This window comes from Anopheles arabiensis, chromosome 3 (assembly GCF_016920715.1).
Source record: "Anopheles arabiensis isolate DONGOLA chromosome 3, AaraD3, whole genome shotgun sequence".
Taxonomy (NCBI): domain Eukaryota; kingdom Metazoa; phylum Arthropoda; class Insecta; order Diptera; family Culicidae; genus Anopheles; species Anopheles arabiensis.
Genome location: NC_053518.1, coordinates 35987331 through 36007274, shown reverse-complemented (window position 1 = coordinate 36007274; position 19944 = coordinate 35987331). Strand labels below are relative to the sequence as shown.

Here is a 19944-nt window from a genome sequence, read left to right as displayed (position 1 = left end):
CGTATCGCTACCAGTGGTGCTTCCGGTCTGGTGGTGGTACATGACACGCGCCAGCGCAAAGAAGCGAATAAAACCAGTTTCCAGCAAATGAAGAAAACATACATTTGATCAGAAAGCATCGTTTATCCATGAGGGGAGCATTGATTTGATAACGAACAGAACCAATGGAACCAGCTAGAACCAGATCACTTGCCTTGGCTGTAATCGGTCAGTGCCAGCGCGATGATACGACATCAGCTAACTGCGCTTTAGGAAATGCGAATCGGGCCGGTTGCGTGGCTTGCAGGTGATCTCTCTGCTTCCCTTCTGCTTTTACGAAACACGTTTTAGTCATCAACTTGCTATGGTTTTTCGAACATTCCGGGAATTGATCAGGACAACATGGAACACAGATAAACTACTTCATGACTTTGCGAAGGTAGTGAGTTTGCTGCGTGACTCTATGGCGTAATTTCCCTCTGAAATGAAGTTCCCTGAATTATCGCCTAAAGTTTAGTAGCGAAAAGTGTGATTTTAAAACAATATTGTTTCTGTGTGAAAGAATTATTCGATGTACGAGTCACATTACAGACTTATAATGGCGCAATTATAGTACCATTAAATAACATTCAAACTGCATTAAAGCACTAAATAAATAATAATGCACTTAAGCTAAACACAACAATATTTTGTTTTAATTACCAATTAGTGGCAATATAGTTAAAAATAATTTGTTTAGACATTCATGCGGTTTTCACGCCTGGAAATTCAGAAGCATCATCTTTTCCCAACGCATTCGCTGCAACAATCTTTGCGCAAAAGCTCATAGCTTAGAGCTTTCACGCGCGTTTTGCATTACACTACTACACTGCCGAAAAGGTGCACTATGGATTGCAAGGGGACATGTTTTTTTTTGTTTTTAATGAAGAAGGTCAAAGCGATTAGAATAGTTGACAGAAACATTATTTTTTTAAATGAAATTTGATTGTATTTACAAAAAAAAAAACATTTGTAAAATTTTAACTAAATGTCAGTCATGTGAAAAGACACCATTCTTAAAGTAGATTATTGTAGAGAAAAATAGTAAAAATAATTTATAAAGTAATAATAAGAGCAATTAAATGTTGCATTATTGTCGTACATTTTATAACAACTTACGTTCCCTTGTATTATGTATTGTCTCTAAATCTAATTTAAAATTCTAAATCGAAAACAAAAAGTGGCTTAACAAAATAAAGCGAAAATGTGTAAATTATACATACAAATACGCTCAATATTACGCTTGCTCGCTGTTTATGACCACTAGCCGCGTCAACCGCCTGCCAGTGTGCCGCTGTAACGATCAGCGGACGAGCGTGCGCGCGCGCGCAACAAAACTAAAAATGAAAAAAGAGAAACCAACGCACGCTCGCGCCTTTCGATTCGCGGCTCAAAAGCTTCACTTGTAATCGTTCCGCCGATCCGAGCGGACGCGCGCGCGCTCAACTCCCTTTACAGCAGACACGCAGCAGCCGCAGTAGTGTTGCTTCACGGTTTGTGTTCTCAGTTGCTGACGCCCTGATCTATCGCTACCTTTGCAGTGCGGCACAAACCGAAATAATCACCACGTAACGTAAATAAAAACGTTCAAGTGAAGGAAACAGCGATAGGAGGAGAATTTAAAAAAAAAACGCACACACACCCCAGAGCTCTAGTTTATCAGCACATTTCCTGGGTCAAGCGCCGAAAAGCAGCTACGGCACGCACACAGCCACATTTTCTTTCACTTTTCGTTTCGCCCTTTTGTCGACTTTCTTGCGTAGTTTAAAAAAGGTGCGTACGCACTCCGGTGCGCTTAAAACGCGTTTGCCGTAAATTGTGAATGCCGCGTGTGTGATGTTCGCGAAGTTATGAACCGTGGCGAAGTGGAGCCGGAAACTGCAGATAGCGTAAAATAAAAAGCCATCATCGGTAAGCTGCCTTGCTGCTGCCGTGCCGAGGCCGCTGGTGCTCTTCAGTGCGAAACGGCGTGTAAAATAAAGACCAACGAAAGCGGTAATATAGCGACCGTTTTAAAGCCAAAAAAAGAAGCCTACATCGTGTGTGCGTCAAAGAGAGAGAGCGCAAAAAACAGTGCATTTAAAAAAAACGGATGAAATAAGTCATCCAAATCCAACCAACAAGTGACGGGAAAGCAGTTTCATTTTCACCAGTTTTCCCCTCCGAAGTGTCGCCTGTGTGCTGCAGTTTTTGTTGGGAAGGCGTGGAGGGACTAACGGTGAAGCAAAAAGAGAGTGAAAGTGTCCGTGTGTCCGCAACGCGGGCAAGACGCGGGTGACAAAACCCCGAGCGGGTGGTGAAGTGAACGACGCGACGCGAATGTGGTGATGCCCTTATTGCCACCTTTGGCCAGCGTGCTTGTACAGCCACCGTAGGTTGCACCCGGGCGGCAATAAAACAGAGGGAGTGTTGTGTATTTGCGTACGGCGTGTACCAATAGTGTGGCGCGCAAATGAAAGGATAATAGTTGTGTTTTGCCGCGGCCCTTTTCGTGTTGTGCTACACCAAATAGTGCTGATTACACAATTAATATTAATTAAGCAAATGCAAATGCAGCCCGCCCAACAGCGCGACCAGCGGTGGAAGTAAAGGTGCCCATCGTTGCTACCGGGAGGAGAAGATCTCCCTGGGCTGTGTTTAGACCGCCCTTTGGAGGGCGCGTGTGTGTGTCGGTGATCGTTAGTGTGCTGGGTGGTGGTGGTTTCTGTTTTGGTGGAAAAATATTTACCCTCACATTAGGGTGCCCTCGATCCAACACACAGCAGTGGACTAAACCGGGTGAAAAACAAAAACATAAATCTTTTTTTTCTGCGGAGGAGCTTGCGCCGCTGCTTTGAAGTTCGACTCGCGGTGCCTCGGCAACATTGCGCAAAAGATAGAGTAAAAGGGTTAGGGCGGTCCCTTGTTTGTTTGCATCTTGCACTCGCTCACACATCTAAACCTAAACGGAGGCATCTCCCTTTAGCGCGCGCGAGCGTCGTAAACAGTTGCAGCTGGAGACAGGTACATGCAAACCCTGTTAGCTGTGTAACACGGTCAAAGGAAACCAGTTTCACCGTTCTGTTCTCACCCGGGGCTAATACTATTCCCCCCCGACCCCTACACACTACGGGTGGGGCACTTCGTCTACTACTCCAAGCTAACGAGAGCACGGTCAACTACCGCCCCCATTTGCACATTCCACAATCGGCTGCAAACAAAAACAACTCCTTTTCTGGGGGGGCTTGGCTGCTGCCTACATTCCTGGCGGAGCACATTCTGCCGGCATCGTTTAACAAAATAAAAGCAACGCTCGACAAGCTCCACGAGACACACCGGGCAGGCAGTACGAGTACAACGTAAAAGAAACGGAAGAAACGCCGTCGTGAAGCTCAGCAAAGCGTTGTTGACAGGCACGGTATGACTTCTTCCATATTTCTCACCATGGCAGGATGGACTAGTGACAAGTTTCGTCTCTCCTGTATCGACAACAATGGCCTCAAGCGCACCCTGCTGAAGATGCTGATACTGGACAATGGCACGAAAAATTCGGTAAGTGTCTGAATGGGAGCGCCGCCTGTGCGCCTTACAACCTGAATAAGATTTAGCGATCGCATCCGTGGGCGTCTCTGTGGCGTAATTGATAGACCGGGCGGGATAATACAAGGCGGGACGTGGACGGATTCTCATCTGGGAAAATCCATCTCATGATGATCTTTTTCACTTCAACAACTATTAAAAGCAAGCCTCAAATGAACTCAGGTGGAGAAGAAGAAAATACATTTCTTGCACCTTAGAACTCGTCTAAAGAGGAGGAGGGGTGGTTCTAGTTCAAAGTACACCCAATAAAAAGTGTGAAGGCAATTCATATCTCCGCTTTGTGCCTGTGTACACTGATGCGCCTCGTTGCGCTTTGTATATCTTTCGACCCCCACCCTCCCGAGGACACTCGAAAGCGGCCCGGGGTGTGATAAGGAAGTCATAAAAAGGAGGTGGTCTATCCCCAAACTCATAAAACTCCCCATCGACCACCGCACCGGGGCTCTCTCTCTCAAAACACCACCACCATTGCTGCTCAGGCGTGTCAAATTTATTCCAGCACAATAGCAAAGGCAAATAAAACACTTCACTTCCTAGTAGTTTTGGGTCTTTGCACCCCCCTCCAAATGTTTAGAACATTTTGGCATTTGGGCCTCAGCTCGGTTGGGTTGTGTTTTATGTATTTCGCGGTACGCTTGAAACGGGCAGTGTTTTGGGTATACCACACCGTTTACGATCAAACAACAGATCGGGCTCATCATTGAGCAACAAAGTGAGCTCCGACTAGTTAACGAAACTCTTTTCCAGTTGTATTTTAAGCCGAAAGTTGGGATTTTCCCAACGCTGGCTGAAGAAACCTGCCGTGGCAGGTTTTCTTGCTTCAGCTGTCCACCGTTCGTGAGATGCTGAGCAGAGCGGTGACGTAGAAGTCGACCTATTGAGCGATCAACCGATTTCGCATTATTATGTATCTGGTGGTAATGCGATACGATCACCAAATGATGGGCTCGTCTTCGCTTCTTGGGATCAAATGTTGACCCATCAACCGAACGCGAGCTGTTGTGGGGGTGGGGGGAGGACGGCTCTGTAGAGGGATGAGACCCCCATGTTGTCAATGACACTTTTCACGGTCATTTTTGAGCTACACCATGTTTCGAATGGGTCGGGTTTACGTCAGCAAAGCCAGCAAGTCGTGTTCAGGGATTTTTATGAAGAATATGCAAATGTTCTTCCCTCGCCTTCCAGTACAGCGCAGGTGGAGTTTCTCTGCGAAGTCTGAATGCCGACTGGGCCTCAACAGGCTGCTGGATATTGGAACATTCACGCGGCAAGACAACCCCGATATGTTGCTCCACATTCCAGCCACGCATTTCGTCACGGCTGGCTGAGCTGGGTAATAAGGGTTAGGGAGATTCTTCTTCTTTTCTCTCCTGTAAACTTGCCGAGGCTTTAGGTCTCTTGAAACTTGAAACGCAATTTATCCCGAGTGAACCTGTCTGGGCCGCACATTCATTCACAGCTTCACGCTAAAATAGTACCTGCAAACAGTAGTGGTCACACAATTGCGGAATCGCTAACGAGTCGCGGTGTAAAATTAGCGCCCCCGATGACGTTGTGAGATGACGACTATATGGCTACGTCTTGGGCCCCGATGTCATTACAACGTGTAGGAGATTGTCCGTTATTAAGATCCTCTTCAATTTCCCGCCTCCTCCGGTGGCGCCCGGGCTTTTCTTGTCGCACGTTGGGACAAAGCTTGTTCGCTGGCCGCGAAAACCATCGGTACACATAGGCGCCTATATTGACGGATCTGATTAGGATGCGGACCGGATTCCCGCACTGAACGCATGCACAGAGCCGGTGGTAGTGGCAGCGACAGCTAACCTTAAAGAAGGGGCCCTCAAAACTAACCGGTTCCAACCGGTTTTACGACACGTACCGATGATCGGTATAGTGGTGGACGTTATGACAAGTGTATGTCATTGATCTGGACATTGTAGTGAAACCCAGTGTCTTGTGCAAGGAGCAGCTGTTCTGGGTGCGATTAAGAAACACACTATTCATAGCTCCACACAACCAGTGGCCCGTGGCGGTAAGATCATGAACAGAAACAGTCACACACACACACACACGATCCAATTGACGTCATCCACACGTGCAGGGCGCATCGGCGGGGCAGCTGTGATTGCAAAACAACATGTGCACACACGCCAGCCCATTACTTTGGAGGACAATAGGGAGGGGTTATTGGAGGGATTTAATTTTCTTCCGGATGCTTCTTGCAACGGGCACGGGAAGGGCCCGGAACAGATGGAAATTAGCCTCGTTTTATGGAGAGCAGTGGGCGGTTTTCGGGGGGTTTTTTGATACCCGATGAATGACAGCCTGAGTGCCATTCGTTGCAGAGCGAAACCATCTCGCGTGCTTGCTGTACTAACAATAACCAGGGCTGTGTTACGCTCAGATTGCATGTTTATTGTTCCAGACGCGTGTTCCTGCTGCCAAATCCAAACAATCAACGAGATGCAACACACTTTGTGGAGTAGTAGCAAATCGCCATCGGAACATGTTTTGTAAACTAGCATGTCACAAACCGAAGAGATTTCGAATTGTGTACACAAGGAAGTTGATCTTGTTTCGTGTGCTAATTAGTTCCCGCTGCGCGCGAGTTTTTCCCAAGGCTTAAAAACTATAATCACTTCAACACGTGATCTTAGGAGCACGGAATTCTCATTTTCGAGGGACACTAAAAGCCTTTACTCTACAGTCCATTAGTGATCCCAGAGTTTGCAATTAGAACAAGTTGTACTTCTAATGGTAGGCGCCATCGACGCATCCGGTAGCGAACGTGTAAGTAGGAACCGAGACGGGAAGCAGAATTCGTCTGTACCACACCGAGCAAGCATGGGTTGAGAGAAAACCCAGCTGGAATGATCATCACCTTCAGGGCCTAATTATCAACCTGACGCATTTGGACCAAACAGCCCCCCACATCTCCCCCTCGGGCACGGTTGTGTTAATTGCCATACGGCACACCACACAGGGCGCCGTAGAACCATGCCAGTATCAATATTTTAACAGATCACAACCTCATCATCTCACCGCCAAACCATTTGAATATGGCATGTCCTTGAGAGCTCGGTAGACGGAGATCGAGGGTGCGAGGGGGGGGGGGGTAGGATCGGGTTCCGGAGCAAAAGCCGGGTGGTAGACCCGGCGGCGCAAAGGCCGATGTTGTTGAAGCGACCAGCTTCAGCATGACGATGATGACTCAGGGCATTCGCAGTTCTGTAGTTCTTAATGATCTTGGAACGTAGCCAACACACGAACAACACACTTTTTTGTTCCTTCGTCCCTGTGTCACGGCTCTAGGGCATCGATCGATCATCCTCCATCGATCACGGAGCATTTGGTTGAGGGGGTTTATTACTTAATCGCGTTTTAAACCGCAGCTTTACATCATGTTTGCGGTGCGCTGTCGCACCACTAAATCGACCGTTTCCATCGACAACCACCCCCGAGAACCCGATTAATTGCACTGCTCGCGAGGTCACAACCGCGGGAGGGTGGGTACGTGGGAGTAGATCAGTCAGTGATCGGCGGTTGTGGTTAAAGTGGTTATGACTTTTTTTCCGACTAGACATATCCAGGCTGTTTCGCTTTCTTTCGCCCGATCGCGCGGGTGCAATTCGAGAACGATCCGGCACTGTAAACACGATCTTCACGATCGTTTTGCAGATAGCAGTATGTTGCTAACTAACACACGGTTCTAATAATTAACGCGTTGCGCGATCATGCGTAAAATCACAAATACCAACCCACTTGCGAGAAAAGCCAATCCATACGAAAAAGATCGTTTTGTGCTCGCCTTTGTGTAGTGGTGTATTAGACGTGATTTGACGAAGCTTTTCGAACCACCAAAACAAGAAGCTGTCATAATTAGAGCGCAGCCGAGATACGGACGCCACACGGCGCTAGGGCACCTTTCCTCGTCGCGATTGCGATTGCTGGGTCACTAACCCTGTGCTGTTTGTTCGATTTGATCGTGTTGAAAAGGCAGAGTGTGATTTCTCAATATTCCAGCTCAAAAATAGCAACTTGCATATCGGTCCAAAGCCCTTTTTTGATTGATAGAATCTCACATTTCTTCATGTGCAGTGGTGTTATCATCTGCCGTTGGTGTATGTGTGTGTGCATGTTCCTGTCTGTACAGCAGCACTATTATGGTACGCGTGATGGTGAAACCAGAGCTGCTGTGTGTTGAAACAGTTGTCCCCATGCGTATCCCGCCGTTGTGATTGTTATCTCCCGCCTTTGGATGCTGGTTAACTAACCGACACTTCGTTCTACCAAACTTCCATTTTCAGAACATTGAAGCAGAACGTACCGCGACGGAGTATCTGGTCGACCAGGGTGTGCCGACGACCAATGCCAACAAATCGCTGCTCAGCTTTCTCGCAATCGTAAGTGCGCTTTTACATCTTTATTTCTTTCCCCTTCTCACACTGTTGTTGTTGTTGATGATGCTGTTCACCTGTCAGAGGACCAGAGAGGATGTCCCTGAACGCGCGCTCCTCTGTGTGTATGCGTGTGTACTTCTCCTCCGAGACAAAAGGGCTCCGAGACCGAGGTATCATGTTCGGTCTCCCCCGACATGCAACTCGACTGACCGACCGACCGACTGACTGGTGGCAGTGCGCAGTGAAGCGATGGCCACGCGCAAAACCATTAACATTCATGTGCGCGACGAACGCGACTGCTGACATTTCGCAATTTATTGTGTCTCGCTCGCATCTCGCGTAACAGCCCTTCCAGCGGCAACGTGTTGCGGGCCGCGCGGCAAAACAAACGCACAACACAAATCCGCGTACTGTCAATCGCGCCAACCAACCAACGGTCGCGGAAGCGTTCGGTCCCAGGGCCTCCCGGGGAAGAGTTTCAGTGTCACTCTGTACTGCTGCTGCGTGCGCCGTCTTCTATTGCCCTAACGCGTGGCCTGGCCCTGGGTGCGGGCCCTGACGATGAGTGATGAACGCTGTCCAGTCCTCCGTTCAGAATCTTCTCGAGACTCCACGCAAAGATCGATCGATAAATGAAGCGTTGACCATTGTTTTCTAGAGCCGGCTTCCAAAATTGGGACGCAGATGCCCCGCTCTGGTGCGCCCACCATCACTCGGTTTGCCGTTTTAAGAAATTGGATGTCCGCTCTCGGGACATTAGAGAGAAGAGAGCGCTTTAAAACCGGCACTCCTTCCCCCTTCCACACAGCCATCCGTTTATGGTCAGTGTCAGTGCCGAAAACGGAAAGATACCGCCCGCCAGATCGCGGACCTTTCGAGCGTAAGCGTCTTTGCCGCCGCGCTGCATAATAAGTCATCTGCGCGCTTCACGCGCTACCATTGCCAGCGAAAAGAGCACGTTGATCTCGGGGTTGTTGCCGCTGTTGCTGCTTCTGTGCGGATGCGCCCGCACACGTTCGGAAGGCAACACGCACATTGTGGCCGTACACGCAGGTCGTTTACGCAAGGCCTGCGTGGTGATGACGGTACTGCTGCTGCCTCTGCTGCATCCGTAATGTGTTGTGTACACGCGGAATGTCAACACACAAGGGGTTTTGTTGGGGTCACCCGGAATGCCATGCCGAAGACATTGGACTTTAATTATTCAGCGCTCCCTACTCTCTCCCTCTACAAGCCTCGCTTCTTTCAATGCTACAGCATACGTTTCTGCTCAAACCTTCGACAGGGCGGGGATATGATGCTTTTACTACGTTGCCGCCTATTCATGATTTTACCACCGTGTTTTGTGCCTTCTTCTTCACCATATGGATTCACTCGTATCGGTAAGTTCGTTAGCATCAGTTACCGGTGGGATGGGAGGGTTTTCATTGTTGCCCCTTCCCCTTACCCACTTTCCTCTCTCACACGCATCATCCAGTATGCGAATCCCGCGCTGACGTCAAGGAGAAGGGTTCATGCACCATGGCCCGGGGTTCGTCGCCATCGGTAATCTAACGCGCGTTTGTCGACTCAGTGCTACGTATGTGTGTGTGTATGGGATGTGTATCGGATGGGAGGGGTGAGAAGTGCCCATACATACATATTTATCTCCCAACACTTTAATGCCACCGGGAAAGGCCTTTTTGCCACGCATATCCGGATGCATCACAGCAATCCGGATCCAATACACCGCGTCGCGATGGGAAGTTTCTTTTCGCCGGTTTCCATTTCAATGGGCCCCGGTTTTGGGAAAGAAGAAAGTGAAACAAAAACCGACACGGCACGGGGTGACAACACACTATAACTCTACACTTTTGCTCGCTCGTTTACTCCTACCTGCCCCCACAGCCACAGCGGCAGCGAGGGACGTAAGTGCGTCATCAGACGACGAACGTCCGCATTCCCGGTGACGACGGTTGGACTCGCTCGCTCGCTGTCCCACTTTCGCTGTGGCTGTGGTTGTGGAAAAGTAACAACTTTTACCTTTTACTAATGCACCGAGCGGTAGGCATGACGCACAGCAGATCGGTCTGTCACGTTTCCACGGCACGGCCGCCGATCGATACGCAAATCGCGCCAACCTCGAGTGGGCAACCCCTCGGGGTGACAAAGGAGCAAATGCGACGATCTTTGACATTCTGCGCGTACTTGTTTTGAATGCTCCAGGTGTTGCAATGTGAGTGTTGAAGGCATTTCAAACCTGTGTTCAAAGCTCGTGCGTCATGTGCTTGATGATCATCCTGCTAAAAATGAAAACGCAGCCGCAGCAGACTTCTGTGCGCCATCCCTTCAGGCAGGCATCTCTAAACCGGCCAAGATTTAAAGATATCATTTAGAAAATGATGATTATAATTTTTACCTCCCCACAGACGCACACACACACGCGCGCGCGAAATGATAAATAAAAACCATTACCCTTGGGGCTGGCTGTGGCTGTACCGGAACGTGACCATCAGGGCCGCCGCCAACCACCATCATCACCACACGTCATATCTGCCGGCGGGTCACGTAATTGCTCTTTCACTTTACACCCTTCCCCACTGCCCAAAGGACTCCGGTGGTATGAAAAAGTGCACACTACTATATATCGGGCGTGTAAGCACGCCGATTAATGGTGGCCCCGCTCGGGTCGCGCTTGCCGCTGGCGGCCGGGCACAAAAAAACAATTGACACCGGAGACGCGAAAACCCTTTTCGCCACTCGGTCCCGTGCACATTAATCCCTCGGAGTTGTAATTTATCTGAATTACCCTCAATTAGCATACGGTGCATTGTTTCCACCACGGGACGGTAGTTCGCGCCACAGTACTGTATGTGACACTTGTGAGCGGATGACGAGGAACGTACGCGAGCGCGCGCGCGCACGCTGCTCACGCGTCCGCAGTTGTGAGACGTGGCGCGACCAGCCCTTAACACGACAGCCGGCAGCCGGACACACACAACACACGCAAGGGTTATGATTTAATTAATAGAAATAATACTGACGTGGGCAGCAGTAGTGTCTGCCGTTGCAGTAGTGTGTGGATGCGTCTAATCCTGTGTGGCCGTGTGGTTGATTGGAATGGGGATGCGTTTTGTTATGGACACGCTTGGACCACCCAGAAGAAGAGTGATCATGTCTCGAGCCTCTCCATTGGTTGTTTGCAATTCAATCGTGCTTTGATCGATTGTGTTGAATTTCAAATTAACGATCGTTTTGATAGTTGTGTCTTACGAGTCCGGGGGTTGATTTGGAGTGCTATTCATCGATCGTTCCAACAGTTTCCTGGATTTGGGGTGACTTCACAGGTTGAAAAAACGACCCAAGAGGCTTCTTTAAAGATTAAACTTATTAATGGCCACTCAGCAAACGAAGCCAAGGTGGTCCCACACTTCCGTTCTCACGGGCAGTGGCCGTGATCTTGCTCGATGGGCTTTTATCCACACCGAAAACAGTTTCTTCAATTTAAAGCCTCAACTACATAAAAAAGCCCACGACCTATTCAGAAGACTTCTTTGCTTTTTGTGCCTTTTTCTCCCCAAACACCGAGTAACGAATAGATCCTAGGGCACAGAAAAAACAGACCACAGATACATCGCAAAAACCCTTCCACAACCAAAAAAAAAGCTCCACAAAATCATCGTCACGCTTGATAAGATCACGGTAGCGCCCGCGGTGGCGACGAACCCTTGCCTGTGAGCATTTAACGCTCCAAAACGGGCGACTCCTTGCTTCCCATACTCCTCACTACCGCACTCTAAGGTCGATCAACCGGAGTTGAGGAGGTTTGGCCTGGCCGTGCACTGACCCGTTTGTTCGCCTTTTGGGGTCGACCTCTTCGCAGCCGCAGCCGCCGGCTGCTGGAGGAATAGGAGGATGGAATCAAAACAAACGATGATCACTGGAGAACACAACTCGCTGGCAGCGATCGACGGTTGGGCCGACGGTTACACAGTCTGCCGGCGAGACCCCATTGTTATCGCATTGTGGTGGTAGGGGGAGGGTGCAGTAGTTGCCTGCGTGGCGATCTAACAATAGGGCATTAATTAAAAATAGCGCGCACGTAGGGCACTATCTATCTTGCGCCCGCGTACCCCCATTCGAGGGCGGACGTCATCCGCGATTGACGTGAAGCGCGCGTACGGTGCGAACATGCATAAATGCGTGTAATTTACCAGTGTGGCAGAAATGCGTCTGGAAAGCGTCTTGGGAAAGGCGGTGTCTGATCGAGATACGCACACACACACACAGAGGACGCTGCTGCTTTCGCTTCGTTCACCCGCAAACGTCTGCTTGGAGTGCTCCGGGGTGAGTTATCACCTCTCGGGTGTGTGTTTTCATTTTAATTAACCGTTAATGTGCAATGTCTAAATCGGAAACAATCACAACATCGGCTGTGCTGACGGCGTCGGCGTCGGCGGCTACAGTGGGCCATCAGCAGCGGCCCTGCCCTGACCCAGTCGCCTCGTGCATAACCTTGCGCGATCCTGAGTTGGATTCGGTCTGATAGTGAGAGTAAATCCACTGCTTCGATTACCGTTTGGCGGGCGCCTTGGGCAGGCTTGAGATTCAACTTCATAAAACAAACGTTTGGATACAATCCAGCAACATCAGCAGTATTAAAAGTTCAGAAAAGATTTGATTCAATTTCCCAACAACCAACAGGGTGGGTGACGTCAATAATCGTTATCAATCCGGCCTGGGGGTGTTGTGAGTTCGCTGCAGCTACAAACGACAAACCGAGCAGGCCCCCCCGGTGTGGTTTCATTGCTTTAAGTTTTGGACTTTTCATTGCCCGTGTTTAGCCCGCCCCGAGCACCGCAAACTTGGCGAAACGTGAGCCGCGCGTTCGGTCTCTTATCAACCCGTGGTACGGTTTTGGTCAAAACTCGAATCAGTGCGGGAGGGGGCACAAACAAACACATACTAGCCACTGCGTTGCTAATGCCGATCTTCTTTTGGTTGTGTGTGTGGATGTGTCGATTGCTTTCCGGTCGTCGACGTCACTGCGTCACTTTGGCCGTACACGCAAATCAATCTTTGCCCAAATCGAGCACTAGAATGTTGTGCCCCGTTGCTAAGGGCACATCGTGTAGGTTTGTTGCTGCCACCGTCGCCGCCACCGCCGCCACCAGAGCACCGCAAAGCAGTGCAAAGGCTGGGAAATTATCTATTAAAATATGTAGCCAACCACACGTTCGGCATCCGGGACACACACACAAACACATAGACTGTTAGATGGTCGCTGTTGTTAAGCGTTTGGAATACGATATTTAAATGTATAGAAATTAGTTCTTTGTAATAAAATGTAACAATGTAATACAATGTCCAGCAAAAGTCTCAAAAACATCAAAGTGCTATGTCTAAGGAAGGTTCCATAAAGTAAAATACAGAAATAAACATCCAATAGCCAGCCAGCCGGATGGTCTAATGGTACAGCAACCGACTGTTATAGGGCCAGTCGTGGATCGATTCCAAACAGGCACCTCTTCTCGCAGCATGGAACACAGACTATTTCTCCTTGCATATCAGTTTTCTTCTTTGTACGTCTGGCATAAATCGCATCAGTTTCTAGGCCCCGTAGGCGCATTTATCTGCTGCCTGATCCAGAAAACTTTTTGTCTTGAGAGTATTAAAAACGAAGCTCCCTCATTACCCTGATGCTGCCAGCTTTGAGATTAAGACAAATGCGCAACATTTTCCCATACTTTTTTGTTATTATTTCATTCATTGCACAAGCGATTCACCACCAAAAGGTCCAAAAACAAGTGAGCAGTTGTTGATGATGATCCAACACAGACTCCCACAGAAAGCTCACAGATCCGTTTCTTGCGTGAAGCAACCATTGCATCCAGACTCGTCATCTTGTGCTCCCCTCGACGATGCTACGGCTGAACAATTAGTGTAGGTGATTTATATTCCCACCGGGCAGCCGCCGGGTGGGGGGCTAAGCGACGCCACACATGAATAACAACCGCCCGTTGTATCGCTCATCATCACCTGAACAAGACATCGTTACTCGAGCGCTTCCGAGATTGATAAATCACTTCCATTAGAGCGCTTTACACGCTGCTGTTTTCACTCTTTTTTTGTTTTGCCTGTGTGTTGTCTCCAGTAGCTAATAACCATTCCTGTTGGCTCTTCGGAGTGATAGGGTTGGAATTTGGGCGAGCACAAAAAAAGGCACTTGCCGGATGTTCTCAGGATCGTCGGGAGCAAACGCCGGTATGGGGTGAAGTGGCTCACTCACGCTTACCTCACCATCGAGGGTAGCTCCGGACCGCAGGCATTGGGTGCTCGATTTATTCACCTCTCCTCCTTCTCTTCCCACTGCAACCTGTTTACGAGACGTCTAGAGGCCCTTTTGCTCGTGGTATGATCCTTCCCAGACGAAGGCAACAGACATACAGACCTCCCTATCTCCCACTCCTTGTTTTGCTGCAAGGATTGGAAAGGAACAAAATGGCCACAGACAGACAAGAATATGTGAGCTGCTTTACCAACCACCAAGCCAACAGGGTGGGCAACAACAGCAGCAAGAAAAAAACACACCACCATCGAATACGACATTTTATATGCCACCGATACAGTCAGCCGCTGCTGTCCGCAACGGTTCGGTTTGACGTCAATCGCAGTGCTGCGGCGGCTCTGCGACGAAGTGGAGTGATTTTGGTAGAGCGAGACAAGCGATCGGGCGCTCCGGAACCGCTGCCAAGAAACGTTTACACCACGCACGCAAACAACGGGTATAAGAGCGCAGACGGGAAAGAGACCCTGCGCCTCTGCGGTGTGCCCCCTGTAGCTGCGTCTTGCGAAAGGTTAGGTCGCGACGGCTTCTACATGGCACGGTCGTGTATAGCGCTAAGTACATGGTTAGATTGCATGGGGGCAATTGGGTTGCACGGTTGAAATGCACAGCAGAAAAAGCGTGACTCCGGAGGAAGGGGCTCGTCATCGACACGTAGGGATGAGCGCTGACTGGTGCATCAGCGTTTACTTGGAAGATCTTCGGGCCAAGATCTTCGGGGGCCATGATTGCCGCCCGGGGAAGTAGAACATGTCACTGAACTCCTATCAATGGAGTTGAACGCCACCGAGAAGGTTCTTGCGCTCCCGGCGTGTTGTGGGGAGAGGCATACCGAGCAACCGGCGCAGCAAGCCAGCCGCAATGACGTCAATGGTGTAGCGGATTCCGAGCCTTTTGCTCCACCTTGCCAACAACAGACAACCCCAACGCACGCTGGAAACGGAATGTGCCACAGTTTCCTGCGGCTGCTGGTGCTGCTTGTTAATTCCACCCATAATACCACACGCGCCACCATTATCATCATCTGGAGAGCTGGCCAATTAAATTATTCGACGATTGGGAAAAGTTGCCGTTGGAAACTGAAGCGAAAGATTCTGCAAGAACAAGCTGCGCACGCACACACTTTTCCTCATCAAAACACCTTCACCTTTTGCGTCGTTGCGCGTGCACGCGCAGTCACCTCCTGTCCGTTAGGTTTTGCCAATGGGAGCAATTAGCCGTCGCAGGCGGAGCACAAAAATTATGAACCTCCGGGTGTGTACCGTACGCTGTTGTGTGGTATATTGAGCGCGTGGTGTACACTTCCATCTTCCGATTTAAGGGGGCAGCGCGGGTTCGTTTGTTTATATTGCGGCCACACAAGCACTCACACACACCTAAACTCTGTGCCGCGATCGTTAAGAGTTGGTTAATTGAATCCACCTGCGATTTGCTCCTCGCCCAATGAGAAGGAAAGAGAGGCACGAATATATACCCGGAAAAATATGACCAAACCCGCGTCAAGAGGAAAATAATCGGTTCCAGCCATTACACCTGATGCGATCCATATGGGTTTAGGGGGCGGGGGTGGAGAGAGGTTCTTTTGATGTGAATGTGATGTATTGTATATACACAGATTCCACAGTTTGTATGCAGCAGTTGAGTCACAGGGGTCTAGGAATTGGCACAGGGCATTCGACTGTGTGTCCTTGAAGCGAGGAATACATTATGCTTCTGCCATGTGGAGTGGCTGGTACAACCAGCTACAACCCGCGATGGTTCCAGCTCAGTGAACCAGAGCCGTACACGTGCCACAGAGTTTGAAGTGTACACCGCTTCACCGGATATCAGCAAGGCCACCAATGCCGTCCGCGTGATGTACTACCATTTCAGGAACATTTCCATGCTCACGCCTATACGCCATACCATAAGGCACTCTCGGCTCCAAAAAAAGTGTCTTATTTGTTTACGGCAAATGTCTGGATGCCCGATAGGGATAGGTTGTCCACAAAGATAGTGAAGGAGGCGGTGGTGTGCTTCAGCCTCAATCTACCACGATTAGGATGTCGTTCATATCTAATCTAAGGTACATCGCCGTATCTTAGGGTGGCACGAGTCACTGCGGCACCTGAAGCGCTTCCTTCAGATACACTCATTCTTGGTCCACATCTTGAGTTGGATCTTGCAGATCTTTTTGTTTAGCGGAACGAATCTCAGATACTCGATGGTGAACAGCAATATCTCACTTGTTATGTACTTCCCCTTCAGGCCACTAAAGATCATCTTTTCTTGTCCTTTTCTCTTCCCATTTCAGAACGCTCTCGAGCTAAGTGCACCCGCCAGTCCCGTCCTGCTAGAATGTAACGCTCCAACCGTTCCTCCCGGCTGGCTGCAGCTGTCCGGCCATCCAAAAAGGTAAGCGACGATCACACCATCGCACTTTTTTCGATTTCTTGTCGTATCTGCTCGGAATCGGAATCCGATTCGAAGTTTGATTGATTGATTGTGAAATGCTATATTTAATCCACGGCCATCGCGAGCCCAGTTAGAACCGCGCACTCAACTGGACGCAACTTGTTTTGAAAAAGAGCGAGATTGCGCAAATGCAAACAGCTGATAAATCTGGGACGCGCGCGCGTTCCGGGGCCATTGGGTGTTCCCGGGGTTGATGCTGGTTGGGGCAGACACTCGAAGACATAACTTGTTCGCCGATGATCGGTGTTGTTATACGGAGGCTTGGACTTGCCCCAGCCAGTTATGACGTGCCGTGATCGTGCTATTGTTGAGTTCGGCGCCGGGCGCCGTCTGAGCCGCTCAAACATCACTGCCGGGCTCGGAAGACAAGGTCAGAGCAGGCAAGGAAATAGCCGCGTGTGTCGCGTGTGTCGAGTGTGTTGAGCGGGCACAGATCGCACGAAAGTGGAGCGGCCTTTTGGTTCGAAAGGAAGGCTCTGGGAACATGCGTACACCCTTCGAACGCCGTAGTGTACGTCATCAGTGGCCTCTCACGCTCCGAGGTACCGATAATACACTGGGTGCGGTACGGCTTTCAAACCGTGGATGGTAAAGATGGTATGGTGGTGGAATGCAAATAACAAAAGTGTCACAAAAATGCTAACTTTGTGTAACGTAACATTCCTCACCGGACCGGAGTGCGAGCGCACCCGATGACGTCAAGCTCTGGTGCGTGATGATGCTGGGCATTAGACCAGCCCAGTGGCGAGCTGGAATTTCGCAACCAAGACGTTAAAGCTCTCCGTCGTGCGTTGGTGTCTCGTAGCATCTGTTTGCGCATTTTAGCGTCTTCCTGCCTCTTCTTTTCGTTGCGCATTCACAGTAGCGGAACGGCGGGGCGTTGGAGCAGATGAATGTTTTCTTTGAGTTTCGAATTTCGTACCCGATTTGGCTGATGGAAGAAGTCACGATTCAGTCTCGGCATAGGATGGAGATTTTGTCGTGCATGATAACTTGAAGCCAATCGGGTCATTGGATGATCAATTAGGGTAGATGGTTAGACAAGGCATTATTGCGTTGATAGTTCAAGATATTGATGAGAACACCTCAAGAAGGTAAATCTCAAGTTTCTCAATGATTCATTCGACTAATTCCTCGAATATCGCACAACACACAAACACTGCCGATGAGTAAGTTGTAGCGTATAAAGGGTGAATCACTGCGTGTAGGAAGACTTCGAATAGACTTCAGTAGACTGATAGGAACCTAGAAATCTAATTTCCATGTAACAACATCCATAACTCCACTCTAATCTCTTCAATGTCTCTCTTTCTCTCATTGCAGCATCGCCCCTCTAGCCAATGGGATCGTACGGAAGCGCATCTCCGGCCCGAACGACACCGAACTGCTCGCCTACCGCCAGCTGATGGTGGACCCGCACGCCATCAAGGTAGTGCCCAAGTTCCTGGGCGTGCATCAAGTCGCGGGCGAGCATTTCATCGATCTGCACAACATGCTGCACGGCTTCACCGAACCGAACGTGATGGACATCAAGATGGGCTTCCGAACGTTCACCGAGAGCGAGGTGAGCAACACCGCGCTGCGGGAAGATCTGTACCAAAAGATGATCGCCGTCGACCCGTCCGCACCGAGCGCTGACGAGCACGCCCGGCAAGCGATCACCAAGCTGCGCTACATGCAGTTCCGCGAGAACATGTCCTCCACGCAGGAGAAAGGGTTCCGCATCGAGGCGCTCCGGATGCGCGGCTGCTCGCCCGTCACAGACCTGAAGACGATCAAAACCGACCACCAGATACGCACCACCATCGGGCACTTTGTCAATGGGCGGCGCAGCATCGCGAAGGACATCCTGAAGCGGCTGCGGCAGATGCGCACGCTGATCGAAAAGTCGGAGTTCTTCCAGCGCCACCAGGTGCTCGGCAGCAGCGTGTTCATCGTGTACGACGACCACCAGGTGGGCGTGTGGCTGATCGACTTTGCCAAGGCGCTGCCGCTGCCGCCCGGCACCAAGGTGACGCACCGGCGCCGCTGGCAGATGGGCAACTGTGAGGAGGGCCTGCTGCACGGGTTCGACGAGCTGATCCGCACGATGGAGGCGGTACAGCAGCAGGCGCAGCACTCCTCGGTCCGGCATCAGTCGCGTGCGACGGACGTTTAAGCCGCCGGGGGAAGGCGCATAGAATTTGTTTTAGTCGAATCTTAAAAGGGCGTCTTTCTGTTAGGGCTGGTCCCTTCTTGCCGCGTGTCAAGGCGTGAAGCTAGTCATCAATATATGTTGTGTTAAAGCAGGGAAGTAGGGGAGTTTTTTTTCTATAGATTGCACCCCCATTGTCCCCGAGAGTCGCAATGTGTGGGGGAAACGGACAGGGATAGATGAGGATATGTAAGGAAGGAGGAAAGGGGGATCTACGGGATGATCATTAAAAGACTGAACCCTCGCCGCAAAGAACAGCGATACAATGTGAGCGGAACCAACCGAACCAAACGATCGCGATTGGGAAAATAAGATGTCCCCAGCCGATCCGTACCGGGCAACCATGGAACACGCTCATCCCGTGCATGCGTTTAGTGGCACCGTTTTGCGGTTTTTGGTTTGCGCAAAGGTATCATGTTCTTTGAAGAATGTAACATTGTTCCATATTGGAAAAATAAGCAAGCTTATAGAGTTTAAATGTGATGATGATGTATGTCGAAATAAAACGGAGAGCTAGAAGAAGCAAGGGGAAGCGTGAAATAACAACCCCGCGTAAACGTAGATCGTAACTAGTTGCGTTCAGCTTGTAGGAAACTGTCAATACACTATAGCTACTCTAACTAATATGTACTACTACTACTACTATTACTACTACTACTGCTCCTTACTGAAAAGCAAATCTCTTCCTCCTAACCAATCAAACCAGCCAACAGAGTTCCGTTCTGCATACTCTACTCATTACTAACGGCAACTATTTAAGCTTCCAGGTTTGCATAGCCAAATAGCAAAAGAACGCGCATGTTAATATATCCACTATAAGCTGGCAGACCATTGCATATTACCTTGTTTATTATTTAATGTGTTAAAACGTTTAAATTAATAAAATATTGAAATCAATTTTACGACGGAACGGTTTTTTTATTAAAAGATGAAAGCAAGAAAGAAAAAGGCGTTATTAAATTGTTTGAAAAAAA

General features: G+C 49.6%; 1 protein-coding gene across 3 annotated transcripts; it reads left to right on the top strand.

The window, feature by feature from the left end:
* Nucleotides 1-1428: 1428 nt before the first annotated feature.
* On the top strand, nt 1429-19867 carry LOC120901369 (inositol-trisphosphate 3-kinase A). 3 transcript variants are annotated; one of them, XM_040309241.1, is made up of 4 exons: nt 1429-3549; nt 7905-8000; nt 16616-16716; nt 18100-19867. In XM_040309241.1, exons 1-4 carry the CDS (start codon nt 3418-3420, stop codon nt 18932-18934), a joined length of 1164 nt encoding a protein of 387 aa, XP_040165175.1. In that variant the 5' UTR covers nt 1429-3417; the 3' UTR covers nt 18935-19867. The 3 variants fall into 3 exon arrangements, with proteins under 3 accessions (XP_040165175.1, XP_040165176.1, XP_040165177.1); XM_040309242.1 differs by lacking the exon at nt 1429-3549 and adding an exon at nt 7459-7763; XM_040309243.1 differs by lacking the exons at nt 1429-3549; nt 7905-8000 and adding an exon at nt 16382-16528.
* The last annotated feature ends 77 nt before the right edge of the window (nt 19868-19944 follow it).

Bases quoted from the DNA above. Each gene is read 5' to 3' on its own strand.
- LOC120901369 (XM_040309241.1), top strand. From the start codon at position 3,418: ATGACTTCTTCCATATTTCTCACCATGGCAGGATGGACTAGTGACAAG. The intron at 3,550-7,904 runs GTAAGTGTCTGA...TTCCATTTTCAG, and splicing joins ACAATGGCACGAAAAATTCG to AACATTGAAGCAGAACGTAC. The intron at 8,001-16,615 runs GTAAGTGCGCTT...TTCCCATTTCAG, and splicing joins TGCTCAGCTTTCTCGCAATC to AACGCTCTCGAGCTAAGTGC.